Here is a 21591-nt window from a genome sequence, read left to right on the forward strand (position 1 = left end):
TTGCTTTCTATTTCATTTGCAATAGGATACCAAGCAACTTAACTAAGGAGTTTTGGCCACTGACCAGCTGCCTGCTGTGACGGACTCCAGGCGGCGGTAACCTTGTATTGGAGACCAAACCCTTTTAAACAGTGTCGCCCTCTCCTTTAAAGTTAATCTGAAATATTTTGGGCCGGAGAGGAAATGAAAGGTGAGTTTCGCTCCCTTCCTATGGCACTAAGACTTCCTGAGCTAAAACTTCGGTTTTAAATCTACTATTTCCTAGTTGCAATTCCCAACTGAGTCTGTCAGAGAGAAGCACAGTGTGGCAGATACGTGGGGAAAAAAACAAAATAAAACAATCTAACCATCTGCTCAAGTATAAATGTGTTTTGTTTTTGTTTGTTTTTTAAAAAAAGATATTCTTGCATGCTGCTTTTCTCCTAAAATAAGCCGGAACCCCAGTATTTTAAATTGCAAAGGTAGCTTGATAAAGAAAAAGAAAAAAAAAATCAACCTACAATTTGATATTATATAATGGAACTTCAATTATTTATTAAACACCCTCACACAACACAATGCTATATAGATGGTGGCCAGGAAACCTCCAGCCCATCTGAAAACCAACTAGCATATGAAATCCTTGGTTACTAATTCCTGCTTACTAAGGGTTTGCTCTGGAAAGTCTTATTTATAACGTGATTCGGGGGGGAGGGGGGGATTACAAAATAGCACTAGGAATTGCGGTACGATTTGTCTACCGCTTCACAATGCCTGTCTAAGCGGTTTACAGAGTCAGCCTATTGCCCCCAACAACAAACGAGTCCGCGTTTTATTTTACCGACCTCGGAAGGATGGAAGGCTGAGTCAACTTTGAGCAGGTCAGAATCGAACTGCTGACAGTCGGCAGAATTAGCCTGCAATACTGCATTCTAACCACTGAGCTACCACAGTTCTTACAATTAAAAGTTAAATAATATTAAAAAAAAACAACAATAACCACACAAGTATTAAAAAAATCATACAGATAATCCTTAGTCCTTTAGCGACTAAGTTATGATGGTTGCCCCCCCCCCCGTTATAACGGCACTGGAAAAAAGTGACTTATGATCAATTTTCACATTTATGACCACTGCAGCATTCCCACGGTCACGTGACCAAAATTCGGATGCTTGGCCACTGACTCGTACTTACGACGGTTGCAGTCTCCCGGGGTCAAGTGATCCCCTTTTGCGACCTTCTGACAAGCAAAGTCAACAGGGAAGTCAGATTCACTTAACAACTATGTTGCTAACTTAACAATGGCAAGGGATTCGCTTAACAACCGTAGCAAGAAAGGTCGTAAATGGGGCCAAACTCACTCGACAAATGTATTCCTTAGCGACGGAAATTCGGGGCTCAATTCGGTAAATTGAGGATTAGCTGTCCATATAAAGGAAGGTGTTTTTTTTTTTTTTGAGGGAGACCCTTTTTCTTCATAAAGTTGATTTTATTTAAATGAAATGCTGCAAAAAAATGTTTAGGTTGCTACTTTAGGTTGTTACAGTTATTTAACAAGGAGCAGGAGGTGTATATAATATTATACATTATAACAGCGATGGCTAACCTTTTTGCTCTCACGTGCCAAAAGTGGGGGGAGCGTGGGGGGGTTGTGCGCGTGCGTGCCCACACTCATAATTCAATGCGCCCCACCCCCCTGTGCATGCATGTGTGACCCCCCCATGCTCCCCCCACTTTTGGCACGTGATGGCACGGTGGGCCTGGTAGTCCCATTTTTTGCCCTCCCCAGGCTCCAGAGGCTTTCTAGGAGCCTGGGGAGGGCGAAAATGGCCTTCCCCACCCCCCCCCGGAGCCAGAAACAGCCCGTTTTCCAACATTCGGTGGGCTTGGAAGGCCAGAAAATCAGGTGGTTGGCACCAGATGCGCGCTGCAGCTGGGCTAGGGCAACGCTCGCGTGCCCACAGATATGGCACCGCGTGCCACATGTGGCACGCGTGCCACAGGTTCGCCATCACGGCACTATAATATTCTTTTCCCTTCTTTTTTCCTTTCTCTTTGCCAGGTAATCACATAAGCTGTGGGATCTCTGATGTAATACATACAGTAATGGGATTGAAGAGGAGACCAGGTGAGGTTTCCCATCTGGGAAAGAAATGGGGGATGGAGTAACAACCAAGCAACAACGCTAAGGCGGAACATGCCAGGGCCACAGTCTGCGGTCTCCATTCGGGGAAAAGAGATTTGAGATTTTTTTTCATTTTATAAGCTCATCAGCCCAACCGCTACAGCATCTTTAAAAGAACCTCGCGTAGGAAAAGATACAGGAAAAGATAAATGTTCTGGACGATCACAAGATAGTGCTGGTTTAGCCCGAGTTGTAAACAAGTGTGAGGCAAGAAAGTTCCAAGTTGCACAAAAAACACACAATGACGAAGCTCCTACGGGCCATAAAGCTTGAACAGCAAGACACAATGCAAATAAACGATTCTGTTGCAAATATTTCTAGCTAAACTTGTTAGCGGTTCCAAAGAATTTCGAGCGGATCGTTGCAACACGCAGGCCCTGCTTGCTTCCTCTTGCATTCTCCCAATTCTTTCTGATTACACAAGGACACCATCACTTTGCTAAACAAGTAATAGCCACTGTCAAACACTGTCAAACTATCTAGTAAGGCTATATTGCTATTATCCTTCTCATCTTCCCTATTATCTATCTATCTCTTTGTCTTCTTATAACTTTGTTGCTTGTATTTTAGGATTTATATTGTTTTATTTAGTATCCTAGTATGATTCATGTTGATTGATATAACTGAATGTTGTATCTTATGATTTAGGATTGTGTTTCATGTACACTGAGAGCTTATGCACCAGAAACAAATTCCTTGTGTGTCCAATCACACTTGGCCAATTCTATTTTCTCTCCTCTCCTCTCCTCTCCTCTCTTTTCTCTTTTCATCATCATCATATAGAATATACTTCAACTTTGGCGTCTTCAATCTCATTTGCTTTCGGGCAAATTTTGAGAAGGTGTTCTAGATCCAGGATGTCTAACCTTGGCAACTTCAAGACTTCTGGACTTCAACTTCAATGGCTGGCTGGGGAATTCTGGGAGTTGAAGTCCACCAGTCTTAAAGTTGCCAACGTTGAACCCCTCGATTCTAGGCATTTTGCACAAAATGGCTGACAACGCATATCTTGCCTATCCCAAAGAAGATTTACCAGACTGCTATCCTGTGGCCTCTCCGAATTTGTCCTGCCAGACACTGCCTAATGCCCTGCGTTCCTTTCTTTTTTTCCTGAGCTCATGATTCATTATGATTAATGACTGTAAATATGATTTATGATGTATGACCTATCACTTGTTGCTTGTATGTACACTGAGAGCTTATGCACGAGAGACAAATTCCTTGTATGTCCAATCACACTTGGCCAATAAAGAATTCCATTCCACTCCATTCCATATTTTCTGTCCTGTCCTGTCCTACAGTATCCTATCCTATCCTATCCTATCCTATCCTATCCTATCCTATCCTATCCTATCCTATCCTATCCCATCCTATCCTATCCTATCCTATCCTATTCTATTCTATGTTCCATTCCATTCCACTCCATTCCCACCCTATCTTCCATTCTATATTCCACTCCACTCCACTCCACTCCATTACATTATTTAGCCTTCTGAACAGACCATTAGGCTGCAGCTACTTATAATTTTTATTCTTCAAAAAAGCATATAAACAGTTTTTGGATTCAGATGCATTCTTAAAATCAGAAAAATGCACCGGATGGGATTCTGTAACGTGTTACCTTGCTGTTTTCTTTTTTTTTAATTCAACGAATCTTTAGAAAATAAGAGACTCCGATGGCTCAGGAAGCTTCGCAGACTTAAGGGCCTAGTAAAGGGTCTACACTGGGGACCCCAGTGTCGGCCACACAATAGGTATAGTATATATGGACAGCTCCGACTGAATAAATGGGAATGGCACAAAAGTCGACCAAAGAGGTCCCTTCAGACTCTTGTTTAACTGGAAACAGATGTATTCTGAGATAGAAAGGATCACGAGGCTTCAAATGTAATTAGATCCTCCAGATGTACGCAGCCCAAGAAGCAAAATGATTACCTAACAATGCAGATTATTACGAAGGAAAATAAGAATCAGAATCTCAAACAGCTCAAGACAGACAGCCTCTTAGCAAAATCCTTCTGAAATAAACCTCTTTAGAAAACGATTCACGTAGGTCGTCCTCCACCTACGATGACAATTGAGCCCCAAATTTCTGTTGCTAAGCGAGACAGTTGTTTTCAGTGAACTTTGCCCCATTTTACGACCTTTCTGGCCACAGTTGTTAAGCGAGTCGCTGCGAGTTGTTAAATTAGTGACCCGGTTGTTAAGTGAATCTATTTTCTCCATTGATTTTTGCTTGTCAGAAGGGGATCACGTAATCTCCGGGATGCTGCGACCGTCATAAATAGGAACCAGTGGCTAAGCACCTCAATTTTCATCTCATGACCATGGCGATACAGCAACGGTCGTAACTGTGAAAAACGGTCAAAAGTCACTTTTTTCAGTGATGTCGTAACTTCGAATGGTCACTGAATGAATTGTTGTAAGTCGAGGACTACCTGTACCTTAAATGTACACAAAAGTACACCTTGGCTTTTTTTTTAAATTTTATTAATTTCACTTGCTTTCTTTTCGTTCTATGACGACCATAAAACCAGAAATACAGGTCGTCCTCAACTTATGACCACAGCGGAGTCAAAAATTTGTGTTGTTAAATGAGACATTTTGTTAAGTGAGTTTTGCCCCATTTCACACCCGTTCTTGCCACAGTTGTTAAGCGAGTCGCCGCAGCTGATAAGTCAGTCACACGGTTGTTAAGTGAATCCTGCTTCCCCTTTTGATTTTGCTCGTCAGAAAGTTGCACAAGGGGAATCACGTACAACGGTCATAAATCCGAACCCGTTGCCAAGCCGCTGAATTTTGATCACGTGATCATGGGGAATGCTACAAAGGTCGTAAGTTTGAAAAACGGTCATAAGTCACTTTTCTCGGTGCCGTTGTAACTTCGAACGGTCACTAAACAAATGGCTGTAAGTCTGTATTAGAGTTTTGATTTAAAATGACCAATTGAGTGGATGGTGGACATTATGAATATTTACCCAATTTGTCATGTAATGATGCCAAACGATGCCACTAAATCAGAGGTCTTCAAACTTGGCAGGTTTAAGACTTGTGGACTTCAACTCCCAGAATTCTCCAGCCAGCTCTGCTGGCTGGAGAATTCTGGGAGTTGAAGTCCACAAGTCTTAAACCTGCCAAGTTTGAAGACCTCTGCACTAAATGAACTGCTGTAAGCCGAGGACTATTTAGAGTGAACAACTTTTTTTTTTTTACACTTATCTGATTAAAAAAGAAAAATCTAACCCGCTAACACCGAACCCTAAGTTTCAACATGAATTAGGTACAAATACATGAATTCTCTGTTCGTAATAGAAATACTCATTTTGAACCGTTACATACTTGGAAAATGAATCACTGCCTCCTTACAGAAAGCCAGCATCAAACAATCTGGTTTTCAAGGTAAACATTTCTTTCTAATCAATATTCTTAGAGTAACTTTCCTAGTAAGTACAATTACAAAGACCTTCAGATAAGATTCAGCAAGATATTCAAAGCAACGCCTTATCTGCACAACTGGGGAAAAAATATGAGTAACACTGAGCAGATTCCCCCCCTCCCCACCCGCTCCCCCTTGGACGTCTCTCCTCTGATCACGTATTCTTTTCGTTCTAAAATTTATCTGCTTGGTAACTTCTGCACAAACTTCCTCCATCTGGCTTCTCAAGCCTGATGGTCTTTTTTCTCGGTTTTGGTGCATTTTTCCTGTTTGCTTCATTCGTGCCAGGTTGGTGCATTTTGTACATCGGAGTTCACTCATGCAAAAGCAAATTGGTATCTGGCGCTTGCAAAATGCAATGCTGGAAGGAACTGAGCACATAGTTTTGCGCTAAAGGTACGACTGGCGGCTTAGCGTAACGCTAAGCGTAACGCTGTGGCTCCGCTACAGTTGTATGTCGAGGACTACTGTACTTTCCATCGGGCACAGACAAATGTAGGAATTGCCGTGTGCATCTGTGCCTCTGGCCAGAAAGGCAAGAGAGTGCAAAGATAGATAGATAGATAGATAGATAGATAGATAGATAGATAGATAGATAGATAGATAGATAGGTAGGTAGGTAGGTAGGTAGATAGATGATAGATAGATAGATAGATAGATGATAGATAGATAGATAGATAGATAGATAGATAGATAGATAGATAGATAGATAGATAGATTTAGTGGATGGATGGATGAATAGAATTCTTTATTGGCCAAATGTGATTGGACACACAAGGAATTTGTCTTTGGTGCATAGGCCCTCAGTGTACGTAAAAAGACAAGATACATTCATCAAGAATCATAAGGTACAACACTTAATGATAGTCATAGGGTACAAATATCAAATCATACTAGGAAACAATCAATATCAATATAAATCATAAGGAAACAAACAACAAAGTTACAGTCATGCAGTCATAAACGGGAGGAGATGGGTGATAGGAACGATGAGAAGATTAATAGTAGTGCAGGCTTAGTAAATAGTTTGACAGTGTTGAGGGAATTATTTGTTTAGCAGAGTGATGGCATTTGGGAAAAAACTCTCCTTGTGTCTAGTTGTTCTGGTGTGCAGTGCTCTATAGCGTCGTTTTGAGGGTTGAAACAGTTTATGTCCAGGATGCGAGGAGGGGTCTGTAAATATGGAAAGTCGCTTGGCAAAATCAACTGCACCAGGGGTATCAAACTGGATTTCTTTGAGGGCCGGATCAGCATTATATTTCTCCTCTCTGGGCAGGCCGGCTGGGGGTAGGTGACGAGACGGATGCCTCCTGCAGCACCCTGCTGGCCAAAATGGGATGGGGGGCACATGTGAGGCCCCCCCTGCACCATTTTCGGCCTGGATGGCCTCCTGCAGCAACCTGCCGGCCAAAACGGGGTACAGGGGGGCATCACGTGGTGCCCCGCTCCCTGTTTTGGCTGCCAGAAGCACCGCGGGCCGGTCCTTTGCTATTTCCAAACCGTCCCTGCGGGCCAGATTTAAGCATCGCACGGGCAGGATTCGGCCTGTGGGCCTTGAGTTTGACACCCCTGAAGTACACAATTCATACAGAGCTAGAGGTATTGTGTTGTAAAGCTGTCTGGAAATAGTTTCTGGTGTTAGGAGAAAAAAAGAGAAAATCACAATAAACTTTTAAGTATCTTATTATCTGATCTTTGCTGTCCTTGAAAAAGCTATGCCCTTAGGACCTATAAAGGAAGCCACCAGGAAACCAGAGGCTAGGTATGAGTTGAATAGGCTGGAATAGCATTAGCATTTAGCAATAGCCATTTAGACTTATATACCGCTTCACAGTGCTTTACAGCCCTCTCTAAGCGGTTTACAGAGTCAGCCTCTTGACCCCAACAATCTGGGTCCTCATTTTACCCACCTCGGAAGGATGGAAGGCGGAGTGAACCTCGAACTGGTGGGAATCGAACCCCTGGCAGTTGGTAGAATTAGCCTGCAATACTGCATTCTAACTACTGCACCACCACGGCTCTTTAAGAAGAATAAAGAAAGGTCAACCATTACAATATATATATATATATTTCTTTTTTCCTTTTGGGAAGTAAACTATCCTGTATCTTAGGACACATGGATAAACTTGGATGTGAAATGATGCTGGCTTGCATAAGCTAGCTCAGGTACCAGGAAAAGAAATTTATGAAATAGGACAGCGACACCTGCTGGCCACAATGAATATTAAAAGGATGAAAGTTTGAACTGCGATAAATAATTTTCTGAGAGACACAAACGCAACATGCCCCTCCTCAAAATTTGTTAAAATACGTATCTAGGTAGCCACCAATGTGGCCCAAACTATTGTCCCCACCCTAAAATATAGTCCTTTAATTTTATGAAGACATTATTACTAGTACTTGTAATTACTATTACAACAAAAACAATTTAAGCCAGATTATTTTTTTTTAGTATTCTGAAACTAAAGGGTTCTCTCGTCGTACTGGTACTCCTCGACTTCCGACCACAATGGAGCCCAAAGTTTCTGTTGCTAAGCGAGACAGTGGCTAAGCGAGCCCCATTTGACGACCTTTCTTGCCACGGTTATTAAGTGAATCGTTGCAATTGTTAAATTAGGAACACGGTGGCTAAGTGAATCTGGCTTCCCCCATTGACTTTGCTTATCAGAACGTCGTAAAAAGTGATCACATGACCCCGGGACACTGCAACTGTCGTACGTACATGCCAGTTGCCCAGAGTCTGAATTTTGATCACATAACCATGGGGGTGCTGCAACTGTCGTAAGTTGAAAAAACGGTCGTAAGTCACTTTTTTTCCAGTACTGTTGTAACTTTGGACAGTCACTAAATGAACTGTTGTAAATTGAGGACTGCCTGTACCCAATAAGCAGATTTCCCCAAACCCCCCCCACACCCCCCACTTTCTCCTGGAGAAGAAATAGGAGAAGGGAGGTCAGTGAGGAGATCGTGGGACGGTGAGGCACAATGTTCTCAGTTGTCAGGTGAGGCAGGAGAGCCAGTGGCGGTTTCTCTAAGCAAAGATGGAGGCTGCGTGAGAGGGGCAGAACTGGAGGCAATGGAGGAACATGGGCTTCCTTCCTGGAGGGTTGCAAGCATCCCTGAAACATTGACCCCCTCAGGCTTTAGAAAGGGATGTCCCATGGATCTTATTTATTTATTTATTTATTACATGTATTTATATGCCGCCATTCTCCCGAAGGACTCAGGGCGGCGAACACAAATTAAGAAACAAGTACAATAAAATCATAATTTAATCCAAATAATTAATTAGTAGTAAATAATAAAAGCCCGGAATCAGTCTCAGCCTATTTGTTTGAATAGCCAAGTCTTCATGTCCCGACGGAAGGAGTGGAGATCAGGAGTCGTCCGGAGCTCAGTAGGTAATTCATTCCAGAGGGTGGGGGCACCCACAGAGAAGGCCCTACCCCTGGGCACAGCAAGGCGACATTGGCTCGCCGTCGGAACCCTGAGGAGAGCGGCCCTATGTGAGCGAACAGGACGGTGAGAGGCAGGTAGGAGAAGGTCCTGCAAATATCCCGGACCTAAGTCATGTAGGGCCTTATAGGTGAGGACTAGCACCTTGAAGCGGACCCGGAGAACCACTGGTAACCAGTGCAGCTCACGCAGGAGGGGTGTTATATGGGAGTAAGGAGGGGCTCCCATAACAACCCGTGCGGCTGCATTCTGGATCAGCTGGAGTCTCCGGGTGCATCTCAGGGGCAGGCCCATGTAGAGGGAATTGCAGTAATCCAAGCGGGAAGTAACCAGGGCATGAGTGACTGTGCGAAGGTCATCTCGGTCCAGGAAAGGGCGCAACTGGTGCACCAGGCGAATCTGTGCGAAGGCCCCCCTGGTCACGGCCGTTAGATGGTCTTCTAGGGATAGTTGAGCATCCAGGAGGACACCCAACCCCTCTGTCTGCTTTTCTGCTCTAAACCAGAGGTCTGCAAACTTGGCAACTTTTAAGACTTCAACTCCTGGAATTTCTCAGCTAGTTCACAAGTCTTAAAGTGGCCAAGTTTGCAGACACCCCCCCCCCCCCCCCCGCTCTTCACTGATGGCTTTAGATGGCTAGATTAATGTCAGACACCAAGGATCAGGGCCATTCGTGAAACTGCAGTTCAGAAGATTTATCGCTCAAGCCTGTAGACAAGAATCGAATCAACTAAAGTTCAATATTAAATTGGCACCAGATAAAGGGTCAATGAAATTCAAGGTGTGTGTGTGTGTGTGTTGGACTTGGCCCATTTGTGGCAACGTAACGACTCTAAACTGATGACCTGCTTAACTCTGCCCTCCAGCTACGGCTGCTTTTCTCCTACATCGTGAGCTGCAGAGCGCATGTCAGAAGTGCCTCTGGAGAACCCTGGAGGGTAGGGGCTACCCTCGCCTTGGAGTGATGGGAAGGAGAAGCTGTTCCAGAGGAGAAGCGTTTCAGGGGTCCTCCCATCACTCTTTTTGATAAATGGGGACCTTCAGCAGGCATTCTCTGTGACCACAGATTGAGCAGGGAGAAACTACATAGGGTAAGTGGTCTTAAAGATACTCACAATTTCTTGGTAATATAAATTTGATAAATAAATACGGTAATAGATAAAATAAATAACTAAAGTATGGAAGCTCTGTTCATACTGAGTGTTAAACTGTTGCAGGATATTATTCTATGTGCATTCCAGTGCTTTATGAGACATTAAACAACCAGAGACCACCACAAAAACTTCCCCACGCGATAGATGTTATTGAATATTTTTTAGTCCAGTCATCAAAGAAATATATAAATCTTCATTACAATTTTCTACCATACGAGGCTAGCGATGTCAAGGAAACGATCACCTCCCAATCATGGCATCTCTTCCCCGAGTGGTTTTTTTAAAAAACGTATTAACTCTGATAACTTTTTGACGCCTGACAAAACAGCTTCTTATATTCCTTAGCCCGGATTCTAAATTGCATTGAATATCAGGAGGATAATTTTAATTCCGGAACACTTCTTCTACCTCTTGTGGTGATCCAGAGTTCTCAAGCTAAATCTCACAATAATCTGTTTTCCAGACAGAAAACTCATACATCCAAATCGTTTGCTTCAAATTCAAGTGATGCAGTAGTGGATGGGCAAGGATTCAAACCCAGATCTAGCCCCCTCTTGGAATCATTTTCACCAATGGGGTACAATAGGACTACTTTGCTTGAAAGATAATAGCAGGAAGCCCAGTCCTGAACTGTGTGTAATTTTACCACCTACAGTAGCGGCCAAAATTGTGGAAACCTTTTGGGAAAAGTGTACATTCTAAAACTAGCTAATAACACCACTTTTTTGGGGAGTAGTACCATAAAATTATGTATCAATGGAAAGATAATTTAATGAAGAATGTAATGCAATAACCTTGATGAAGGATTTGCTATTAGAATAGCAGTTACAGTATAAAGAAGAGAAGTGAAACACGTAGAAAAAACCAGATATACAAAAATTATCACCATAGAAAAAAACGAGATATACAAAAATTATCACCGTGTCAGTTAATAGTTGGGTAACCTTTAGCATGAATTACGGCCTTACAACATCTTCCCATGGAGTGAACCAAGTCTTTTCGTTCTGCAGCTGTTCTAATGTGAAACCAAGATTGAATGATGGCTTCCATTAACTGGGTTTTATTGCTGGGTCGCTTCTGACTAACAAGTTTCTTTAGTCAGCTCCATAGATTTTCAATTGAGTTAAGATCTGGGCTATTCCCAGGCCATTCCAGCAGTGGAATAGGATTATCTTGAAACTCCAAAAAAAAAAAAAAAAAAGTGGTGTTATTAGCCATCAAACCTCAAAAATACACTTTCCCCAAAAGGTTTCCACAATTTTGGCCACTACTGTACTTCCTTTCTTGCAAATTTATTTTATTTATTTATTTTTATTTTATTAAATTTCTATACCGCCCTTCTCCCGAAGGACTCAGGGCGGTGAACAGCCACAAGATAAAACACATAAATACAAAAATTTAAAATAGATTAAAAAACGAATTAAATAATCTGGCTGAATTTAAAATACCCCATAATTTAAAACAAATTAAAATCTATATTTAAAATTTTTATTTAAAAAGGTAGAAGATTTAGGCCAGGCCAGCTTGATGAAATAAAAGTCTTGAGCGCGCGACAAATTGCTTGGAAAACCTTCCACCGTCTTGATGCTCTCTAGACATTCACGACCAACTTCATAATTTCAAGCCAGAAAACCGTGTCAAGAAGTCACAGATCATCATAGGAGAGACCGCGTAGAGTCTTACATAATATTGGTATCTCAGGCAGCAACAACAAGTGGAGAAACAATACCTCACCTTCTTGGGAAGAGACCAGAGGTGGCATGTAATCAGGAATATACTCCTTCCTCTCTTCTGCGTCTTTGCTTCCGGGCTGAGGAAACTGCAGCACATTATTCTTACTCACGGGGAAGGAAGGGATCTGATGCGCAAAAGTCACGGGTTCGATATTGAGGATGTAATCTTCCAGTTCGTGCAGGTTGACCCCCATGAGCTTAAAGGCTTCACCCACATCCTCCAAAATTGGGTCTGTCCGGCCATCTGGAACACAAATAAATGTGAATGACAAAAAAAAAAAAAAAAACACAACAACTATCAAACATTTTTTAAAGTTAATGTATCCACCTGCCCTACAGAAGCGGCTTTTGAAAAAGCAGCAAATAAGTTGGCCATTCAAAACTTCATTTTGAACGGGGAATGCAAACATTTTTTTTTCCTTCCGCTTCCACGAGGCTGTATTTACTTGAGGGCCTATTATCAGGATTTGATTTTCACTGCCTAGCTCTGCTACTGAAATGACAACCAAATTGTAATTTAGCGAGTGCTCACTAGAGCGGAAAAGTAGGATATAAAATAAATAGAATTTACTAGGAAGGTGACTTGAAATAGTAATATCAGCAGAATTTCTACTCAGGCCTGTTTAGAAGTCACAACCTCGGGTGCCAAGAATCCTCAAAGCAAGTAAATATACCTGGGTTCAAGCTGTCAGTAAATATATATAGTTTTTCCCGTATGTATGTATGTATGTATAAATGTATGTGTGTATATAAGTATGTGTGTGTGTATATATGTATACGTATATGTATATATGTTTGGGACATGGTGGCTCAGTGGCTAAGACGCTGAGCTTGTCGATCGAAAGGTCGGCAGTTCAGCAGTTCGAATCCCTAGTGCCGTGTAATGGGGTGAGCTCCCATTACTTGTCCCAGCTTCTGCCAACCTAGCAGTTCGAAAGCACATACAAAATGCAAGTAGAAAAATAGGGACCACCTTTGGTGGGAAGGGAACAGCATTCCATGTGCCTCTGGCGTTTAGTCATGCCGGCCACATGACCAGGGAGACGTCTTCGGACAGCGCTGGCTCTTCGGCTTTGAAATGGAGATGAGCACCGCCCCCTAGAGTTGGGAACAACTAGCACATATGTGCGAGCGGAACCTTTACCTTTATATATGTATATATATGTATGTATGTATATGTGTGTGTGTGTATAATGGAATGCACTCTCTCCATCCTGGGAATCCGGATAACATTCTATCATATATATAGCAATCGCAATAGCACTTAGACTTATATACCGCTTCACAATGCTTTACAGCCCTCTCTAAGCGGTTTACAGAGTCAGCCCATTGCCCCCAACAATCTGAGTCCTTGTTTTACCGACCTCGGAAGGATGGAAGGCTGAGTCAACCTTGAGCCGGTGAGAATCGAACTGCAAACTGCTGGCAGCCGGCAGACAGCAGAGGTAGCCTGCAGTACTGCATTCCAACCACTGCGCCACGTATGACCCCAAAATTTCTGTTGCTAAGCGAGACATTTGTTAAGCGAGTGCCCCCATTTACGACTTTCCTTGCCAAAATTGTTTAGCGAAATCACTGCACTTGTTAAGGTGGTAACACAATTGTTAAGTGAATCTGGATTCCTCATTGACTTTGCTGGTCAGAAGGTTGTAAAAGGGGATCAATGACCCCAGGACACTGCAACTGAGCCTGAGTGGCGCAGCAGACTAATGCTACTGTTAAAAGGTAGTATTTAGCTTCCAGCTGCCTGCAATTACTGCGAGTTCAATTCTCACCATGCTCAAGGTTGACTCAGCCTTCCATCCTTTCTAAGGTAGGTAAAATGAGGACCCGGTTTGTGGGGGCAATAAACTGACTTTGTATAAAATATACAGAAGTATGAAGGCTATTGCTTAACGCCTTGTAAGCCGCCCTGAGTCTCCGGAGAAGGGCGGCATATAAATCAATTTTTTTTTAAAAAAAAGTGTCATAAATGTGAGTCAAGCAGCCGAATGTAAATACGCAACCATGGGGATGCTACAACGCTCCTAAGTGTGAAAAATGGTTGTAAATCCATTTTCTCAGTGGCACGGTAACTTCAAATAGTCACTAAACAAATGGTTGTAAGATGAGGACTACCTATATGTGACAAGCAATGCCTACGGACTTAAATCCATAGATTTTTAACATGATATTGAAGTGGTTTGTCAGATGCCTTTTTCAGAAATTTTTAATCTGTTTCACTTCCAAGTTTAGTCCTATAATCCTGGACTTCTCAGATCGTTCTTCACGGAAATCAACTCCAGCCAAATCACTATTTCAGTCTGAGACCAAGTTAAGATACAATAGCCATTTCCATAACAATACTAAGCTTAGGAGTGATAAAAATAACTTAAAAAGACTAGGATTACCAATACACTAACGTAACAATACGATCTGTCTGTAAAAAAAAATCTTAATCTTCATACTCTTGATTAAAAAGGGGGCTCTATGTAATTTATCTTTACATAAAGATTTTTTTAAAAAAGATCTACACAGTTTACCCATGCCTGGTGTCCTTGAGTACATGTCTACAGAAGTTAATTGTTGTCAGGTAGAATTTTGCAATGTTTTAGATTTTGGAATTGTTCCTTATCTGAGAGAAGAAAATCAACAGAGAAGCTTTCATAGGTCATAACAGTATCGAAAGAGAAAGTGTCTTGACTAAGCTGGTAATAGGGGTATTATTAGGAGACTCGGTGGCTCAGTGGTTAGAGTACCTGGTGGCGCAGCAGACTAAAGCACTGTTATTAACATCAGCTGCCTGCAATTACTGTAAGTTCGAATCTCACCAGGCTCAAGGTTGACTCAGCCTTCCATCCTTTTTAAGGTAGGTAAAATGAGGACCCGGATTGTGGGGACAATAAGCTGACTTTGTATAAATATACAAAAGTATGAAGGCTATTGCTTAACGCATTGTAAGCCACCCTGAGTTTCCGGAGAAGGGCGGCATATAAATCAAACCCAAAAAAAAAAAAAAAAGTACAGTACTGCAGGCCACTTCTGCCTGCAATTTGGCAGTTCGAATCTCACCAGGCTCAAAGTTGACACAGCCTTCCATCCTTCCGAGGTCGGTAAAATGAGGACCCAGATTGTTGGGGGCAAGAGGCTGACTCTGTAAACGGCTTAGAGAGGGCTGTAAAGCACTGTGAAGCGGTATATAAGTCTAAGGGCTATTGCTATTATAAAATCACACGGGTCTCGACAGGCTATCTGTTGTAGGGACACGTTCTCGTAGAGATGGAGACTTTAGTCATTGAGAACGGAGGAGGGTAAAACATCAAGCCAGACTGAGAATTTCTTTTTTTTTTTGGAGGGGGAGGCAGGAGAGAAGAAAGTGGTCATCCATCTGCCCAGTTCAAACTGGTGTCAGGTGTGAACTGGAATAAGGCTGACCTCATTCTGGAATGCTTGCCTCCCCTAGGGCCCTTTCTCTAACAGTTCCTTGGGGTCGGAGAATATTCCAAAACAGCAGGGCAGAATGGATCACTTTCTCCAGAAATGCTTCTGACCATGAAGGCTGAAATCGGTCTGTCAGGACTTCATGGAATCAATCCCGATAGGGAAAGCGGCACTTGAGAAAATAGGTGAATATTAGTAGCCGTGTTCTCACCTCTGCTTTTTGTTGCCCTGTTTTTTCTCTTTCTGTTTCTCTCTCTCCCTCCCTCCCTCTTTCTCTCTCTATGTATATATTCTGTGTTTCCCCGAAAATAAGACCCTGTCTTATATTTTTTTGAACCCTGAAATAAGCGCTTGGCCTTATTGCCATGCACTCAAAAGCCCAATTGGGCTTATTATCAAGGGATGTCTTATTTTGGGGGGAACAGGGTGTGTGTGTGTATCTTTCTTTCTTTCTTTCTTTCTTTCTTTCTTTCTTTCTTTCTTTCTTTCTTTCTTTCTCTTTCTTTTCTTCCTTCCTTCCTTCCCTCCCTCCCATCCATCCATCCATCTATCATATCTCCTATCTAATTTAGCTGGACTCCAAGATCACCGCAGGTGGAGACCGCAGCCAAGAAATTAAAAGACGCTTTCTCCTGGGGAGAAAAGCCATGGCAAATCTAGACAGCATACTAAAAAGCAGAGACATCACCCTGCCAACAAAAGAGCGTATAGTCAAGGTATTCCCAGTTGCAATGGATGGCTGTGAAAGTTGGACCATAAGGAAGGCTAAGCGCCAAAGAATGGAGGCCTTTGAACTCTGGTGCTGGAGAAGATTCCTTCAAGTCCCTTGGACTGCAAGGCGATCCAACCGGTCAGTCCTAGAGGAGATCAACCCTGACTGTTCTTGAGAAGGCCAGATCCTGAAGATGAAACTCAAATATTTTGGCCACCTAATGAGAAGGAAGGACTCCCTGGAGAAGAGCTGAATGCTGGGAACGATGGAGGGCAAAAGAAGAAGGGGACGGCAGAGAACGAGGTGGCTGGATGGAGTCACTGAAGCAGTCGGCGTGAGCTTAAATGGACTCCAGAGGATGGTTGAGGACAGGAAAGCCTGAAGGAATGTTGCCCATGGGATCACGATGGATCGGACACGACTTCGCAACTAACAACAACAACAATCTAATTTAGAAACTGCCCTTCTAGTTGGGTGTCTTTGGGCGTCTTTGGGCCAGTCACTCACTCTCAGCTCACCTCACCTGACAGGGTTGTTGTTGAGAAGAAAATAGGAGGAAGAAGGAGCATGAAGTATGTTTGCTGCCTTGAATTATTTCTAAAATTAATAAAGGCAGAATATAAATAAATAAAACAATTCCAACTGAAGCATTATAGATGTATTGAATTAGGAACAGGAGACGCCTGTCTGGATTTGTGTTGCTTAACGTCTCCCAAAGGACTGATCTTTGAAAGTTGATTTGAGATCTACAGTAGAGTACAGACCTCTTCTTGCAGCTAAACTCTTGGAAGCCTTCATCAAACACACCAGCTCTGTGGACAGGTACATTAAGTTCACACCGGAAGATGTGAAGGAAAACCGCCTGGCTTTCCTGGACTGTGCAGTGCACATTAAGGAAGACAGAAGCCTCAACACTTTAGTTCACAGAAAACTCACACAAAGAGATCAGAATTTACATTTTGATTCTCACCACCCACTGGAACACAAAATGGGAGTTTTGAAGGTTTGCCTACCAGCAAAGAGGGAAAAGAAAAAGATCTAAGCATGTCAAGGAAGCCCTCAGAACTTGTGGCTGACTGGGCCTTCATCAAATGCAAGAAAAGACCCAGCAGGAGCTCCTCCATAACAGACAAAAGAAGAGAACTACAAACGAAGCAACGTTGTCATTCCGTACATTGCAGGAATATCTGAAAACTTCAGGAGGATTTTCAACCAACACAACATACATGCACACTTTAAAACCAAGAGTACAATAGGGCAGAAGATTGTCCTCCCTAAGGACAAAACACCCAGACACAAACTGAGCAAGAAGATATATGCAACACAACACAGTGAGAGATATGCAGATCTGTACATTGGAGAAACAAAACAACCACTTCAGCAACGCATGGCACAACATAGGAGAACAAGATTCAGCTGTCCATCTGCATTTGAAAGACAAGGTCACTCTTTGTTAACAGGGTTCCGTTACGAACTTAACAGTTGCAGTAATTCGCTTAACAACTGTGGCAAGAGAAAGATAGTAAAACAGGGCATAATTCAGTGAAATGTTTCACTTACCAACAGAAATTTTGAGCTAAATTGTGGTCTTAAATCAGGGACTACCTGTATTTGTAGCTCAGGATTGAAATTGGGGTCCTTGGTGTTGTCTAAGCTTGGCTGTTTTCTTGAAGACATTTCATTACCCAACTGGATAACATCATCGGTGCCAATAGACTACTAGTAGCACTGATGATGTTACCTAGTTTGGTTAATGCAAGAAAACAGCCAGGCTGAGAATGCATCAAGGACCTTCATGGTTCAGTGGTTCTGAGATCATGTCTGCCAGCTCCTTCAGTACCCTTGGAGGTAATCCATCTGCTCCTGGTGATTTGAACCCATTTAGAGCAGATAGATATTGTCTTCCCATTTTCTTGCCTGTTTTGGCTTGCATTCCTGAGCGGTTGCTTTCAGAATAGAACAAAAACTTTATTGTCACTTTAAATGTACACTAATCAGCGTACATTTATGTACAACCATCAGTTGTAGAGGTGATCAACAGCATTAAATATGTGGGGGTGCAGATAACTAACAATCTGAACTGGTCTCTCCACACATCATCCTTAATGAAGCATGTAAACCAGCGTCTGCATTTCCTGCGTCGGATGAGAAGAGCACCTCTTCCTCCTTCTGTCTTGGCCACTTTTTACAGAGGCACGATGGAGAGCGTTTTAACAAACTGCATCCCTGTTTGGTTTGGTGGCAGCAGCGCCTCAGATAGAAAGTCCCTACAGAGAGTGGTAAGGATAGCGGAGAAGATTATAGGAAGCTCACTTCCTGTTATTCAGGATACTGCTTATAAGCGCTATGTGCTTAGACCTCAAAGCACTGTTAGAGACCCCACACACATACTTTACGGTCTGTTTCTGTTGCTCTCTTCTGGGAGGGGGTTTCCAAATATTTCTAGCAGGACTACCAGATTCTGTAACAGCTTTGTTCCCTATGCCATCTGGTAAACTCGCAAAATTCGTTTTTCTCGCCAGGTACATATACACATCCGGACTAGACTGTGTTGTTTCTCCGTGTCATATAATATATGTGGGTATATGCATTGTTTATTTATTTATTTGTTTGTTTGTTCTGTCATGTTTATGTAGCGTATATTGGAAGTGGTGTCCCTCTGAGAGCCGAATGCAACTTAATTTCATTTTAACGTACACTGATTAGTGTACATTCAAAGTGACAATAAAGTTATTCTATTCATAAGTCATACATTAAAATGAAACTTCGCTGCATTCAGCTCTCAAAAGATAAAAAATACATACATACATACCGTGTTTCCCCGAAAATAAGACCTTGTCTTATATTTTTTTGAACCCTGAAATAAGCGCTTGGCCTTATTGTCACATGCTCAAAAGCCCAAATTGGGCTTATTATCAGGGGATATCTTATTTTGGGGGAAACAGGGTAAATACATATATATACATACTGTCAACTTGCAAAGCTTTCAAGTTGCCATGAGCAGGAAGGAGGGAGAACTGAAGTGAATTCCATACATTCTTTCTGACCGCAATCAGAAAGAGGGTGTTAGGTTTCACAGCCAGCCAAAGTGGTTAATTGGAGAATGTGATTTATGACATGGCCAGAGAGGAAGGGAGAGACAGGGTCATAGGGGAAAGTAAATCTACGTGGGATCAGTCCTAACTGCATCCCAGTATTGCCACAATGTTGCTCCTAATAAATGACTGTATTTCCTTTGAAATTTGGATCATGGCTCATGAATTAATTAGGGCATCTTTCGGAAACTTGACACATACATAGATACATACACACATACATGTATATGTGTGTGTAATATATATATATACCCACACACACAGACACATACGTATGTATATATATATGTATGTATGCTATCTTTTGAGAGCTTATAATGTATGTATAATGTATATATATAATGTATATATGTATATAATGTATAATGTATATAATGTATGTATATATAATATAAAGGAATATTTTAATAGATTGGCCCAGTGTTTCCCAACCGTGGCAACTTTTAAGTTGTGTGGACTTCAACTCCCAGCATCCCCCAGCCAGCTACCTCCACTCCCTGGGCCGGCGCTACGCCGCCTGGGGAATGCTGGGAGTTGAAGTCCAGCCCTCTTTAAAAGTTGCCACTGTTGAAAAACATTTGCGTTGGGCTGTTTTGTTTTTTTTCCCCTCCTGCTTCTGGCGGTTGGCTTGCCCTCGGTCGCCACGGCAACGCCGCCTTCCGCCTCGCGCCGTCTCCATGACAACCCCGCGAGAGCCCAGCCCCCTCCTCCTCCTCCTCCTCCTCCCCCTGACGCCTCAGGCCCTCACTCACAGAGCTCGCAGTAGCGCCGGCAGCCCCGGCCCAAGGAGTGGAGGTATCGCTGGAGCACGTCGGTAAGGAGGTCGCAGGCGGAAAGCTGCACCGAGTCCCATCCCAGCGCCTGGCACACCTGCGCCACCGACACCCGGAGCAGCCACCGCGAGTAGCTCTCCGACATCTTCGCCTCAGTGATGCTCCGGGCCCGGCAAGGCCCAGAGCGCCGCCATGGCTCGAGCGGAAGAAACAGCCCCACTCACGCCTCCGCCGTTACTGCCGTTGCAGCGGCCGCCATCTTGGAGTCGCCTGGCGGTCTCGCAGGCCACGGCAGCCGAGCGCGGAGCGCATCGATCGACCGCGCGCATGCGCCGTGGCGATCGTGACACATCGATAGCTCGGGCGTCGTTTTTTTCCCCTTTGCTTCCCTGCGGCTGTTTTTTTTTTTTTTTAAAGGTGGCTCGAACACGGGTTCCAAGTGGGTCGTGTGAATGTGGCGCGCTGATTTATTTATTTATTTATTTATTTTGCGGCTCTTCTTTCTGGAGTACCCTATTTGGAGAGCCAGGCTTATCTGGGTGTCCTTCCCTTAGTTTTAATTATATCCTATTTATTTCATACCTTCTACATCTGTTTAATTTTATTATGAACCACCCAGAGTTAGCCTGGAGTTGAGTGGTACCTAAATTGAATGAATAAATAAATAACTCAGGGCAGGGTAAAATCATGCTGAGGTTTATATATGTATATCTTATATATGTATAGTTTCATAAAGATTTCAAACATGGAGTTTCATTTTTGCAGCACTCACTGGCTGACTTTCATATTAAAGTACGATTCCAAATTCCTTTCCTCATCAAGCAAGTTCAGATTAGATAGACGGATGGATGGAAGGAGAGATAAGAGGAAAAATAGATGATAGATACGCAGGTAGGTAGATAGAGGTAGGTAGAAGAAAGGATGGATGGAGGGATGGATGGAGGAATGGATGGATAGATGATAGATAGATGATAGATCGATAGATAGATAGATCGATAGATAGATAGATAGATAGATAGATGATAGATAGAAGACAGATAGATAGAAGATAGATAGAAGATAGATAGATAGATAGATAGATAGATAGATAGATAGATAAGATAGAAAAGAAAAAAAAGAAAAGAATCTGAACTTGCTGGGTGAGGAGAGGAATTTGGAATCGTACTTTAATATGAAAGTCAGCCAATCTATAGTTGCTGAAATTCCATGCTTGAGATACTTATGAAATTTTGATTTGATAGGTTTGGTGTTATAGAAATGACTAGTATATATTATTATATAAAAGTAAAAAGTTGAGGTTTCACGTTGCACCAAAAGGAGTCGGAAGTCCATGCTTTCCCCCCCCTCCTCTTCTACCCTACACTTTCCTCTCTTCCCCTTTTTCCTCCCCTATTTTCCCTTCATTTTCATTCTTCTTTTAGTTTTGTATTTTATGCTTTGATAAACCTTTTTTTTTTTTGAACCTGAACTCCTTAGTGATAGCCTTATATACAGTACATCCATGGAGAGACCAATCTGAATTAGGTAAAAAAAAAAAAAAAAGATATAGTCTTGGAAAACGGTGGTTTTTTTAAGGATATCCTAAACTATTAGGTGAATAGAACAGCTCCTGGTTGAGGAAATAACTACACTATCGTATTTTAGCTTC

At 42.5% G+C, this 21591-nt stretch overlaps 1 protein-coding gene across 2 annotated transcripts in view; it reads right to left on the reverse strand.

Annotated features, from left to right (window-relative positions):
* Positions 1 to 20206, reverse strand: part of TAF3 (TATA-box binding protein associated factor 3) — a 184348-nt gene extending 164142 nt beyond the window's left edge. For both annotated transcript variants that reach the window (XM_070947335.1, XM_070947334.1), the window contains exons 1-2: positions 19923 to 20206; positions 11945 to 12187 (exon numbers count right to left, since the gene is read on the reverse strand). In XM_070947335.1, the coding sequence (XP_070803436.1) occupies positions 11945 to 12187; positions 19923 to 20088 (409 nt within the window). In that variant the 5' untranslated portion in view covers positions 20089 to 20206. The remainder of the gene's footprint in view (positions 1 to 11944; positions 12188 to 19922) is intronic.
* Positions 20207 to 21591: the final 1385 nt, after the last annotated feature.

Source organism: Pituophis catenifer, unplaced genomic scaffold (genome assembly GCF_029215685.1).
Source record: "Pituophis catenifer annectens isolate HBS135680 unplaced genomic scaffold, rPitCat1.0.hap2 SCAF_7, whole genome shotgun sequence".
Lineage (NCBI taxonomy): Eukaryota > Metazoa > Chordata > Lepidosauria > Squamata > Colubridae > Pituophis > Pituophis catenifer.